Below are 14270 nucleotides of genomic sequence, written 5' to 3' on the forward strand. Positions count from 1 at the left end.
ACCCTCACTCAAGAAGCTGAGGGTCGTGAGGGTCGCGGGACAGGGAGGAGCCCCTGCTCTACACATCGCGATCCCGACCACGTGGTGCGCGCAATACTTCTATCTCCACTCGACCCGTTGTCCTTCTCTCTACGACCACACTTTGAAACACCTCCATTTTCCTCAGACTGCCAATGCCCACCCTCAGCCCTTCTCAGCAGATGATCTATCTCAGCCCTCCTAACGAAGAGAAGTCATTAGATACAGGATCCCTCACCTTCTCCACCCCAAACACACACACGGCCATGTGACATCTCCTCCTAGTAGCGGCCGAGCGAAGCGTCCTCCCAATCTCAACACTTGTGTTGCGAGACCCGCCTCCTCATGGCATCTGCGGAAGCTCACAGTATCGAGTTCCCTCTCCTCTCATACGTGCATCATTTTGTTCATCTGTCTCCCTCCACAAAGTCAATCCCCAAGGCTTTCAAATGGCCTCCAGTAAGTTCTATTTAAGAGCTCTCACTGGACCCACAGTGTTCACTATCGGGGTACAAGCTGCACCCCAGCAGGAACACGGGCTGCACATGTCTCCCCTCTCCCTCCTGCGTCTTCTACAACTGCCACGTCTTGCTCCTCATTATCGCATTTTCATTCCTTGTAGGTTCTTTTTCTGTGGCTTCCTTAGATCCATCACACGTTCCTCCATCTCAATCATGTTCACTGCTTTGGTTACTTCTAAGGCCAGGGCCAGAGAAATGAGCTGAGACGGTTTATAGCTTCAATCTGGTTTGCTGCCTCAGCAAACGCTCAGCAAGTCACGTCCCTGGACCTGCTCGCAGGAGTGCTTCAGTTTTCCGCGTCAGGACGATGACGAAACGCGGAGTAAAGCCCCCAAAGTCACCGACGTTCTGCATCACGGCCTGCTCACCACTGCCTCCCGTCACCCTCCTCAGCAGCGGGATACGTTCGGACAACACAAGCGTGCCTGCTCCTCCTCTGTCTTGCAGACAGGCCACCAACAAGCCCTCCGCGGGGACCCCTCCAGCCTCTCCCTGGACCGCTCACACCCCCACACACCACCGCTCCAACGGATCCCTGGACGGGCTGTGAGATACTCAGAGCTTGCATCGACCCTCACATTAGTCCAAACTTCAAGGCAAATAACCGTAACGGTCTTTTGGTCAGGCAAGGAGAGGAGAACAGTGTGCCAAATTTTCTCCTTTGCTGAACATGGAGTTTTTTTCCTTACTCGCTATTCCTTTGGCTGTTTTTGAGTTTCAAGAGGAGGCTGTGTGGCAAACACGATGCAATGGGCCATCCAAAGACCATTCCCTCCTTCCTTTCTAACGAACACACCGATTGTGTTTGGGTTCCCCCAGATGTCAAAACAGGCCCGTGCCATTAGCCACTGAGCACATGTCGGGCACACGTTTAAAACTGCTGATAACTTCCAGCTCTTCATCTGTGAAGTCATGGAGATGAAACTAAGGGAGATCTTGTCTCACACAGATCATTGTAGCAAAACCAAAACAAAGTCCTAAGTACTTAGAGCTCTGAGGAGCTGCTGCGAATTTGGGTATTCCCTTCACCTGGCCTTCAGATATCTCACAGGCACACCGGCGGACTCCGGACTCCAACACTGAATGGCCCGAGGGCACACCCTGCCCACCTGCCTCTTACCCTTCCTGCCTCAGTGACCGCACTGATAAGGGTGCTTGCTGTGTGTGCCTTTGTGAAACCACCAAAGACAGTTTGGGAAGCTTTTTGTCTTTTTAAACTCCTGGTTTCACCATCCATTGAGAGAAAGGGAAAAAATAATTTGCATTTGTTTTTTTATCATGACTTTTCAATGATAAAGACTTTTCTGACCTAAGAAATACACTGTATTTCAAAATGTAGCCAGGTTACACACTCTGGTCTTTTATGCATTCACCCCAATTAAGAAATAATTTCAAACTCAAAATTCTTTCTTGTAATGCACCAGATATTATAAGTCCCCCTCCTAGCCACCTTCTTCTTTATTTTTTTTTTTAATGTTTATTTATTTTTGACAGAGAGAGAGAGAGAGAGAGAGAGAGAGAGAGAGCGCGCGCGCTAGCAGGGGAAGGGCAGAGAGAGGGAGACACAGATTCCAAAGCAGGCTCCAGGCTCCGAGCTGTCAGCACAGAGCCTGACGCAGGGCTCAAACGCACAGACCACGAGACCATGACCTGAGCTGAAGTCGGACGCTCAACCGACTGAGCCACCCAGGCGCCCCCTTTCTATCCTTCTGCTGTAGCAACTGGAAAGCTAAACATTTGAATCCCCAGCCTCTGCCACAGTCAAGAGGCCATGCCATAGGTTTGGTCAATACGATGCAGAGGAAATGTGGTGGGTGTGGCTTCCAGGAGAGCGTTCACTGCTCTGGACTTAGCTGGCAAGGGCACTTTTCCCCTTCTGCCCTTCTCTTTTCTTCTAGCCTAGAAAGTGGGGGTGGTACCTGGAGGTGCTGCAGCCACCCTGACACAGGACACAGCGAAACGGCATGCAAAATATGTCTTGAAAACCTTCCCCAAATAATATACCCACAAGCATGGTCATTCTTGTATTGTTTCATCAGCCTGCCAGGTTACAGAATCATCTGTGCATATGCCTGACTCAATCCAACAGGTACTGGCTACACACTATCCTCTACCAGACATCATGGAAGACAAAGTAACTCCAGGCTACAGCCGCTGGCTGATGACGCTTTCAGTAGTCTGGGAAACCTGAGAGCAGAGAAATGGTGTACCATTGCATATTTCACCGCACAGCTCTAACCATGACTGCGTAGAGTTCAGAGAAGGTGTCGACAGAGGCACGTTAAAGACTGAAATTGTCAGATAAAGCTTCCAGAGAAAAGCAAACCTGGCAAGTAAGTCTTAAACGGGCACCTAAGGTAAAAGGATACGTCCATCAGGAGCGAATAATCAGAGCAACAGGACAGGGGTTACAACGTGTGTGCGTGCACACAACTCACATGGTGTAGGGACTGGGGAGCTCCTCTGGGCAGGTCTGCTCCTGCCAGATCCCATTGTAATTCTTCAAATGGGCCCAGTTCCTCAGCGAACTCTGGCTCCCACACGTCCCCAAGCTAATTTAGGTGACCCATCTCCAAGTGGCCACCGCATTTCAGAATCCCGCCCAGGCACCTAGCGCTCACACCCAGGGCCCAGCCAGACTAGGAGCCTCTAACGGTCACTACTGTCTTCTCAGTCGTAGCGCCGGCCACGCAATGCAGAACAGCTGAGGACAGATGGCTCAATAAAATAGGACCAGACTATGACTCCATTTCTGAGCCGTTCTGCTCTAAGATGAAGAGTCTTACAGTTAACAAAATAGGGTAAGCTTCGTCAAAAATTCTAACGCAAAAACCCTTGAGCGTTTTTTAAAAACGTGGATTTAGGAGACACAAACGTAATCCAATACTAGATGAAAAGAATCAGGTTAAAGACTGCCCCCTCCCTCTCCCTCTTCCTCCCCCCCCCCCCCCCCCGCTGGGCCTCACCATCAGCATTTTGTGCAGGTCCTCCTCGAAGGCATCGATGTTGCAGTCGGTCTTCTCCAGGTCGTCCAGAACCTCGTGCAGCATGAACTGGTAGTACTGCTTCATCAGAAGGCCGCCCTTCAGCACCTCCTTGCACTCCCTCACCAGCTGCGGGAGCACACACACCCTCTGTGACGTCGCACACCAGGGCCGCACCATCTGTCAGCCCACACACCTCCCACCTAAATCCTCAAGAAGTCTCGAAGTCCTAAAGTGTTTCCAATTCTTTATCAGCTCCGTTCATATACATATCTTAGCAGTCTTGATTAGGAACAAAAAACCGAAAATAAGTATTTACTATTACAGCATGAATACACAGAGAGAGTACCAGACAGGCAAACGCCGATTTGTGACAATACGTTCCCCTACAAATAAAGTTATACAGAAGAGACAGCCCACACAGCAAGGTCTATTTTTCTACGATTTTGCATCATAGAAGACAATGGATAGAAAACTCTCCTAATGAAACTGCTTATTTTTAACCAAAAACATAGTAAAGATTCAAACACACCTACATACCACAGGGCATGACAATCTTTGCGGTAATTTAGTACAGTAACTACGTGATTTGTGGCCTTTACCATCAGAAGCCTCTAATAATCACAAAAATCAAACCTAAGATCAATTTGATGAAAATAGAGGTCAAGGGAAAACAAAACTAAACAAACAGATGAGTGACCCCACACACTAGGCCCAGGAGGCAGCGGGACAGGAGGGAGGGAGACGGGATGAGGTCACTGGCCCTCCAGCCCTTCCATCACGGCATCTCGCTAGATTATCACAGTATTGCTTAAAGCAACGGGGATTCCATAAATACGATGTACCTAGATAGCAGAGCACTGCTTTAGCCAGCTGAAATCCTTTTTTGAACAATGTTTAAGGGTAAAAACTCATCTCCTTTTCTTTTACTTGCATGTGTGGGATGAACAGGTGGACACAAATACACCGAAATAGTTACAGTGGTCCTCTCTGAGGGGCAGGATCATAGGATAATTCTCATTTTGTCTGCATCATTTTCTGTACTTGTCAAATATTCCAGAATTAGTACAGATTGCCTTTATACACATAAATTCCCCTTCAAACGGTTCTAAAAGTAATTACTATCAGGGAGCCACGGCTAGAGCGACATCTACTAAAAGCTGTTCTGTTCAGATGTACATTTCTCGGTTAAAGATGTCACTTAGGTGCTTATAACCAAATCTTTGAATGATCTAAGCCAAAACTTGTTTTATTTTGATTCTAGCAATACCACATTCATCTAAGTTTTGTTTTTTTATTTTTAAAAACATTTTAACATAAACTACTGTTTCATCTTCATAAGAGCCCCACAAGCAAAAAGTAAACTCTGCCTTGTTTTTACCAGGTTATATTCCTGAATATTGGTTTTGTGAGAAAGGAAGTCAGTATATACCCAGACCTGCTAAAGCCTGCTAAATTACCACTGCAACAGGTGGACAAGTGAGAGGCACGGCCACGGCCACAGCGGGCAGTGAGCAGCAGAGCGAGGGAGAGAAGAACACTCTCTGGCCGGTGCTGGGCAGGAACCCAGGAACCCAGGAACCCAAGCGGCAACAACAATGAGTCATGCCTTCTCGGAGCCACACCACCAAAGTCAAGTCCTATTCTGTGCCTATCCGATGACCTGTGCTTGTCCCCAGGTGCCATCCCATCATCCCCCTTCCATCCCCAGGGGACAGACAAGCACAGTTGACAAAAACATACCTTCCCTCCTCCCCCAATCGGAATTATTTGTCTTGTATAGTGGATATCCGTATGGTTAATACCATAAAGTACGAATACAAACACTCACCAGCATTCACCGTGCTAGATACAACTGCTTCCAGCCCTTCCTGTCACCTGTGGAGTATCAAACTCCCTAGAAAATCCCATCCAAAATTGATAAAAAACAAGAAAGCAGAAGCTGTCATTACTATTTAAACCATGCAACTGTCTACACGAGCAAAGAGTCCAAACATCTCCCAGCTGCACACTCTAAAGACAATGAATGATCTGTTTGCAGGTAGCTTCACTCGGACAAGAAAATAAGTGTAAGGAACTTAAACTACTTTTCCTGAGTGAATTTTAAGCTCCCAGCCTTCAACGGCTAACGTTGGGAGGCTACGCCATTCCACCACCATCCTTCCATATCCTTCCGGAACAAGAAAGTGATGGCAGGAAGGCGAACCACAGTCTTCTCTTTGAGGACTACAGGCAAAGAACGTTTGAAATTACCCTAAAAAGAGCAGCTTAACAACACCAACACGCACTCATTTTTCGCTGTTTGCAACAATTTTAAAAAATCCTCAAAATAAAGACTATAAGCCTGTAGAATAGCATAATAATTGCTAACTTTTTTTAATGTCTTGGAAACAGACCTGCTTAATACTCAAGAGAGATGGTTCTCCAGCAGGCCTCTGCTCCAATCTTAACTTCAGACACTCATGTATGACATTCAGAAGGACTCGACAGAGGACCAGGAAGGCAGGTTCAAATGAGGGCAAGTCCATGGACTGGAGTTCATCCCACGACACAGTGCTGCATTTCTGCTCCGAGGAACATGGCGTCCTGGATAACTGCACATAATCTGAACCCCACATGGGGTCTGGAAATTCGGAAAACTAGAACAAAAATTCAACAAAAGTTACAAGAGCATACAAAAGGAGGTGCTATGGTTGTGGTTGTAACTATTATTCCCTATAATTTGCTGGCAAACCTACAAAAATCACAATTTTACAGGTAAGATAATCTTTAGAAGAATTCAACATGTTTAACATAGACCCAAGCAGTTCTAAAAGTAACAGAAAATCCTAACAAGAACTAATACCAAACTACGACATTTTTATCAAAAAAGCACAGTGGAAAAACTACCAAGTTCATCATTTTCATCACAAATTTTATCATCATACTTAAACTGATTACAACACTTTACTTTTAGGGTTAGATACAGTACTATCCACAACTATCTCTAGACTGAGAAAACCAGAAATTATTAAAATCTGAGAAAGATTACCAGGGAGCCATTTACATAAACATAAAAACTAGCTGATTCTACCAATTCCTCTGGCCGTTGCTCTCCCGAGCTATATAAAAAATTTCTAAACTTCACCTGGCTGGTCCCACGCAAATGTTATTTGATACCCCTGGGAATCTCAGTGTCACTCCCCTTTCTTACAGTTACTCCATCCAATGCCTTATGCTGTTCCTCATAAAACAGGGAGTTTGGAGCTTCCCCACCGTTCTTAAACTTCTGGCAACATCACCCTGACCAATCAGATCCAAAGACCTTCATTTCTCCTTTTATTGACAAAACAGAGGCCAACAAAATTTGAAAACCCCAATTTCTCTTCAATTTAAAACGTCACCAATTAGAACTATTCTGCCTCAATGTCATTCATATCTACGTTCCCTGTCCTTTACTGAACTCTTAACTCGTCTCCTCTGCTCATATCCTTTCATGCTCAACACAGATTTCTGCCTTTAAATTAACACATGCTTTAGTTTTCTGTAACAGGCCAGAGTATTTAAAATAGTGCATCATTTTTAAAATGTGATAAACGTGGTTAGGGTTAAGACATGTCTGTTTAAAAGCTTTAGGCAATATAAATGCTTGTTTTTACCAGTGCAGAGAGTGGTACCAGATCAAAGGCTGATGTAAAGCTCTATGAAATTCCGCAAACTTTCTATGATAAAATTCTAAAGAATTCTTTTGGCATTCCCTAGCGTCCCAGTCCGTTTACCCACATGCTGCAAGCTCGCTGGGAAAGAGAACAATCCCTACTTGTCCACAGTGCAAGAGAACACCGCCTGGGAGACCCAACGGCCAGACCCACACACCTGCTGGGAAAACATGTTCCTCCTGGTGGTGCATGGCGGGTCAATCCCTGTCCAAGGAGGAGCAGGCGTTAAAAAACTACTGAGCACTGAAGAGGAAGTGGCAACTTTAAGGAAACCAAGGTGAAGAATCAGAACAGCTGACACTGATTTCATGTAGGAAACAGAAAGAACCATAAAATACTCTACTGCAAGATCTCATTGCAGTCCTCTGGAAAAACAATTTAACAAACCAAGACTTCTATAATAAATTCAATAAAGGCAGTAAGAACAGAATGAATGTGATAAAAATTAATAACTTAGGCAGTAACTACAGAAATTATCGCTGTAACAAAGAGCAAAAGAAAAAGAAACAAATTTTGGGTGAAAAATAGAGACACGGGAGTCAGATCTAGGAGCTTAACGTAAGAATCACATGAGTGCAGAAAGAACAGGAGATGGAGAAGGCTGTTTGCACAGTCAAGATACCACTAACGTGAAGAAGGAAGAAACCTATTTAGATAAGGAAGAACTCTAAGTACAATTCCTTTATCTTCACTAAAAAAAACCCTGAGGAAGTATAGTAAGGTCTAATCAAATGAAAATTAAATCCAAATAAAGATCCTAAGACAAAATACCCAAGGAAGTGAGAAGCCATGAAATTAGCAGAATCTATACAGGCAAATACAACTCCAGGATGATAACTCAGTTAAAGACTATAATGCAAGTTCTAGAAAGGAGTATTTGAATTTAAAAAAAAAAATACATATGAGAAAAAAAAACCTGGAAAGGGGCAATAAAGTGCAAGAATGGCACTATTTGTTATTATTTCCTTCATTTATTATTACCTCCAGTGAGAAATACAGGGTTAAATATGGTATAAAATCTGTGATCAATTCAGGCAAACTGGGCTGACTCCATCGTACACAGACATCAATAAAAATGCAATGTAATTACAAATCATAATCTCACTGACCTTTTGTGTGGATTAATAAACTCATTCAATAAAACTCATGTGGAAGAAAGTAATGTACAAAAATAAAAGCAGCCCAGAAATTTTTTTAAAAGAATTAATGGGAACGGGGCACCTGGGTGGCTCAGTTGGTTAAGCATCTGACTTCAGCTCAGGTCATGATCTCATGCTTTGTGAGTTCGAGCCCCACGTCGGGCTTTGTGCTGACAGCTCAGGTCCCAGAGCCTGCTTCGGATTCTGTGTCTCCCCCTCTCTCTGCCCTTCCCCTGCTCATGCTATGTCTCTATCTCTCATTAACGAATAAACGTTAAAAAAAATTTTTTTTAATAAAAAAAAATGTTTTTTAAAGAATTAATGGGAAGAATTGCCCCACACAATGGCAGACCTTACTAATGAAACTACTTTATGTAAAATAGAAAAGTACTGTACACAGATCAGCAGGGAAACATATCTAATTATCCATAATTTAATACATAAAAAAGGCAGCAGCTGAAACAGTTGGACAATGGATAATCTAATGTTCTAGAAAATTAAAAAATTACCTCCTTACCTCCCTCTATAACTAGACCTCATGCTGTCACAATTAACCATTTTTTAATTATGTGGCTGTTTAGAAATTCTTGCCTGATATGAGAAACCAAAGTATGTATTAGTGTAAGTATAAAAATATGTTTTGAACATACATATTTGGAAAGACTCCAAGCGTACTAAAACCTAAACACAGAGCTATACATTAAGTTAAACCATATGAAATTGTCATTTTAGGCAGTCGAAATGACCAGTCATTTCTAACTGTTGACCAGTTAGGCAGTCAACATAATAACAGGAATTCTGGAAAGACAGTGGTGGCAGCAGAATTTTGATTTCCCTTAGTTCCCCCATAAGAACAGACAAAACTAGGACAACAAGACACACGTCCAATACAACTTGGTGATGAGGTATTGCCATGAAGTCCAAAGTAGAAGAGATGGGGAGAAATGACCTGTTCCGAACCCTGCAGGATCAGCACTTGTGCAGGGGAAACCCAGGGGATTACCAGGGTGTCTGATGGGCCTAAAGAGGCAAATTCCACAGTCACCAAGGACCATTCGATAGAAAGCTCACTGCTTCCATTGAGGACTTCAGTGAGAAGAAAGCAATTTGGGCCCAGATTCACAAGTGAGGTGAAAGCGTTGTAATAGGTCTGAAGGGGCTGAAGCGGTTTAGGCTCCCCAGACTCTTAAAAACTATCCGCTAAAATCTTCTTCCAGGACAAACCTGCTAAAGTAAAATCCAACTGACCTGCAAACTACAGGAGACGTAAAGGAGCGAGAGGGTCCAGCAGTGGGAGGGGAACACAGCCAGAAGATCTCAAAAAGAAAGACTGTATTTTTTTGTAATTCAGAAGGAGAAGCTCAAAGCTATAAACCTAAACACGTTCTGAACTCTCTCTTTCCTTAAAGTCCATGAAAACAAATGTTTAAAAAAGAGCAAGAGGAAAGGACAGCACTAGAACCCACTAGGGCTGGAACCCATACGAGGTTATTACGCAGAGAAAGAAAGAGCTGAACCACTTTAGGGACAAAGAAAACCTGCCAGAAAGACACGCCCACTAAACAGAGCTGTGGCCCAATTTTCAAAAAAAAAAATGCTGAAAGAAATTAAGAAAACCACAGAAGATATAAAAGAACAACATAAATTAAAATTAGAAGGACTCAAAGTGATAGTACTCAGAAGATAATTTTTCATCATTTCAAAAACAGAAAACAAACTAGCAGGAACATGAACACAAACAGAACAGATCATGGCTTCACAGAAACGGGAGGTAAAAATGAAGAAAATGTTATATATCAGAAAGAAAAGAAAAGAAAAGAAAAGAAAAGAAAAGAAAAGAAAAGAAAAGAAAAGAAAAAAGAAGATTTGAAATAAAGGGACAGAGAAGAGAGGGGAAAGTAGGTCCAAAACATATACAGCAGTGGTTCCCAGAGAAGAAAACCAAATCAATGAAACAGAAAAAAGTTAAAACAGTAAGAAATTCACTTGAAATTAAAAAAAAAAAAACAGATAAAAACCAAACAAAACCTGAAATAACATATTAAAATGGCACCATGTATTCAAAAATACCAATGTGGAAAAACCAACACCAAGTAAACTAGTTGGAGTTTGAAGAAAAAGAAAACAACAACAACAACAACACAACGATCCTTTGGGCCTCCAGGTTATAAATAAATAAATAATACAGGTGAACAAAGGTCTTACAAGTAGAAACAAAAATGTATTGTCATCAGACTTCCCAACCTCCATGCTGCAGGCCAAAAGACAAAACCATTACATATATCAAACTTCTTCAAGGAAAGAAAATATAGGCCAAAGATTTTATAGCCAAACAGACTTGCAAGAGTAAATGCCACAAACTGTTTGGAAAATTCAAGAACACAGAAAACGCTGTTTTTGTGAACCCTTGCTGAGGACTACTATGGAACAAAATGACTCAGGAGACCATTAACAAAAATCAAAACATGAGTCTCAAAAATTTTAAAAAAAGCCAAAAACTTTGTATCTAAATCTCAATCTCTGTCTGTCTACTTCTCTATGTCTGTCTATCGAAACTCACACACATACTCCCCTAGAGCTGAAAGGAGGGGATAATGTAAGGGAGAAAGTATGGTCAGTAACGGCTATACTGTTGAAACACTGCAAGGATCACAATCTGGGGGGCCGGGGGTGGGGGGCGGGCATATGCAATTTCTTAGCATTTCACTGGACGTAAAAGAAAAATTACTTCAAATGAAAACCTGGGTTTAAAAAAAAGGGTAATTCCAGTATCCTCATAGTTGAGAACCCACAAATAACAACAAAAAAATGTTGGGCTGGGGCACCTGGGTGGCTCAGGTTAAGTGTCCGACTTCAGCTCAGGTCATGATCTCCCGGTTCATGAGTTCAAGCACTGTGTCGGGCTCTGTGCTGACAGCACGGAGCCTGGAGCCTGCTTCAGATTGTGTCTCCCTCTCTCTCTCTGCCCCTCGCCCACTCACCCTCTGTCTCTCTCTAAAATAAATAAACATTAAAAAAAATGTTGGGGCGAGAGAGAGCAGTAAGTATATTCTACAAAGATATTAATGTAAGTATAACCTTAAGGGGTAAAAATACACTTGTCATATATTAAAAGTAAATAAAGAAAACTGCGTACACAGCTTATATTAGAAAATGGAAGAATAAAACATAATCTTAAAGCGTAATACCTTTATCAGAGAAATCAGATTTCCTTGAAAATATATTATTCCACAGATTTTTCTCTTAAAACAAAGCATTTCTCATAACTCTTGCAAAATTAAGGTTAAAAAGCAAAACCTAAAAATAAAAAATACACATAAGAGATCTCTGAGTGGGTGAAGAAAATGTGGGACACCCACATTTCAGTGGGTATTATTCAGCCACACAGACGAATGGTGCATTGATACAACCACAATGTGGGTGGCATGAAAAAAGCCAATCCTGAGAGACCACTAGAGGATTCCATTTACAGGAAATGGCCAGAATAGGCAAATATAAAGAGACAGAAAACAGGTAAGGGGTTGCTCAGGGCTGCAGGTGGCGGGTGGAAAGACTGGAGGTGGCAGCTAACTGGTCGCGGGCCTCGCGCGGGGATGCTGAAGATGTTCCCAGGTTACGTGGCGCTGATGATTACACGGCCCTGAATACAGTAAAAACCCCTGAACTCAACACTTCAAAATGGTAAATATCATGGTATGTGAACTCTGTCTCAATACAGCTGTTATTTTAAATAGATAGCCAAAAAAAGAAGAGAATCTAAACACATGTCCAGTTGGTGGCATAACCATGAAGAATTATTCAAACATCTTTAAAACACAGTAATTTGAGGGCATATCCCCAAAGGGCTGTTCCCTAAGGATGGGAACGTCTCAGAGAGACAGTCATACATTCTGTGTGTCCCGATGAAGTAGTACTAATGCCATTAATCAACCAATCAATCAAGAAATCCTGAATCTGATCAAGCCACTAGACCTTACAGTCACTTTACACAGAACAAAGAGAAAAAGGAAACACATAATAGGACACCTGTAGGTCCATTTGCCAAAATTCAGACTGTGGGAGACTCCACGGGGTAAAAGGCCCAGGTTGTTCAATAAACATATGGCAAAAAAAAAGGAGGGGGACTTACACTTAAGAAATATAACGAACTGTTACCTTGTGTGATGGATATTCGAAAACTGATGATTTAAATTGTTAAATGGTTTTCAAAGAAAACCAAGATAACTATGACACAATCAAAATATGAACATTAACTTGATCTTTGATGATCACAGGAGTTAATGCTACCTTTTAGGTGTGACAATGGGACTGCGGTATATTTCTAGAACAGGCCCTCTTCCTTCAGAGAAATGTATAAAATATGATGATCCCTGAGCTTTTCTTCAAAATGATGGAGGAAGTGTGGAGTGGCAGTAGGTACTGGCCAGGAGTTAATAACCACTGTGCTGGGATACAGATTCAAAGGTATTCATGGTATTATTCTGTCTAGTTTTACATGGGTTTAGTATTTTTCTTAACAAAATTTTCCTGAACTATGCAAAAACAATTAGGAAAAAATACAGAATGTTTTATAAACTTGGACTACACACAAAATAAGGTGATGAAGGCTATAATAAAAATTTTAAGTTTCTGTGTAGGGAAAAACATCATAAACAAGTTAAAAGACAGTTTGAAAAAAAGATGTATAGCCATAATAAAAAATGAATAATATCCATAAAATATAAATAACTCCAACAGATCAAGATTATAATAATAAAAATAGAAAATGAATAAAATGAGGAAAAAGAAAATTCAAAGATGACATATATGTGGCCTATAAACTTGACAACAGGCTCAATGTCACTAAAAGTGAGGAAAATGAAAGACTAAAAGGAAATTACAGTTTTTACTGATCATGGTTGCAAAACTGAGGACTAATGGGATTTCTCCTCCACTGTCAGGTAACCATGAATAAAGCCATTTTGAAGGGCAAGTTGGCAGTGTCTATCAAAGATTTAAATGTGCATGCACAGTGAGCTCACAATTCCATTTCAATTAATCATTCTTACAAGAACAATGAAGTAAGTTTATAAAGGGGAATGTACACAATACTCTTGACTGCACTATTAAAAGTTAAGTGTCCCTTAAGAGTGACGTGGTTATAATCATCAGGGAAACGCAAAACAAAACCACAATAAGATATCACCTCACACTTACTGAATGGCTATTACCAAAAGGATAAGAAGTAACAAGTGTTGGCGAGGATGTGGAGGAAAGGGAAGGCTTGTGCACTGTCGGTGGGGATGTAAATTGATGCAGCCACCATGGAAAACAGTATACGGATGTTCCTCAAAAAATTAAAAATAGACCTACCACCATCTGATCTGCAAATTTCACTTCTGTGTATTTATCCAAAGAGAATGAAAACACTAACACGAAGAGGAATCTGCCCCCAGTCTGTTCACTGCTGCACTATGTACAATAGCCAAGATATGGACACAACCTAAGTGTCCATCAGTGGGTGAATGGATAAAGGAAGTGTGAGATTTTATATATACGCAAAATGGAATTATCATTCAGTCACAAAAAAAGAAGGAAATCCTGCCATTTGTGACAACAAGGGTGAACCCTGAAGACATTTTCCTGAGTGAAGTAAGTCACACAAAGACCAACACTGTATGATCTCACTCATATGTGGGATCTAAAAACAAAGCAAAACAAAACTGTCCTGGGAGACACAGGGAACAGGTGGATGGGTGCCAGAGGAAGAGGGTGGGATTTAAACAAGAGAGTAAAATGGTTAAACAGGCTATGGTACATTCATATGATGGAATACCATGTAGTTGTTAAATGGAACTGAAGCACAGCTAACTATACCAACATGGGGGCAGGGGGGACAACCCATCAGTCACAGAATAAATACAGCATTAT

General features: G+C 41.9%; 1 protein-coding gene across 10 annotated transcripts in view; it reads right to left on the bottom strand.

The window, feature by feature from the left end:
- The window catches only part of MAP3K4 (mitogen-activated protein kinase kinase kinase 4), a 110612-nt gene that overhangs the window by 37065 nt on the left and 59277 nt on the right, over positions 1 to 14270 (bottom strand). For all 10 annotated transcript variants that reach the window (XR_003419204.2, XR_003419205.2, XM_027056492.2 and 7 more), the window contains exons 4-5: positions 5920 to 6162; positions 3506 to 3652 (exon numbers count right to left, since the gene is read on the bottom strand). Coding sequence is in view for 8 of the 10 variants with exons in the window: in XM_027056492.2 (XP_026912293.1) it covers positions 3506 to 3652; positions 5920 to 6162 (390 nt within the window). In the remaining 2 variants the exon portion in view is untranslated. The remainder of the gene's footprint in view (positions 1 to 3505; positions 3653 to 5919; positions 6163 to 14270) is intronic.

The sequence above is a fragment of the Acinonyx jubatus genome, chromosome B2, assembly GCF_027475565.1.
Source record: "Acinonyx jubatus isolate Ajub_Pintada_27869175 chromosome B2, VMU_Ajub_asm_v1.0, whole genome shotgun sequence".
NCBI lineage: Eukaryota > Metazoa > Chordata > Mammalia > Carnivora > Felidae > Acinonyx > Acinonyx jubatus.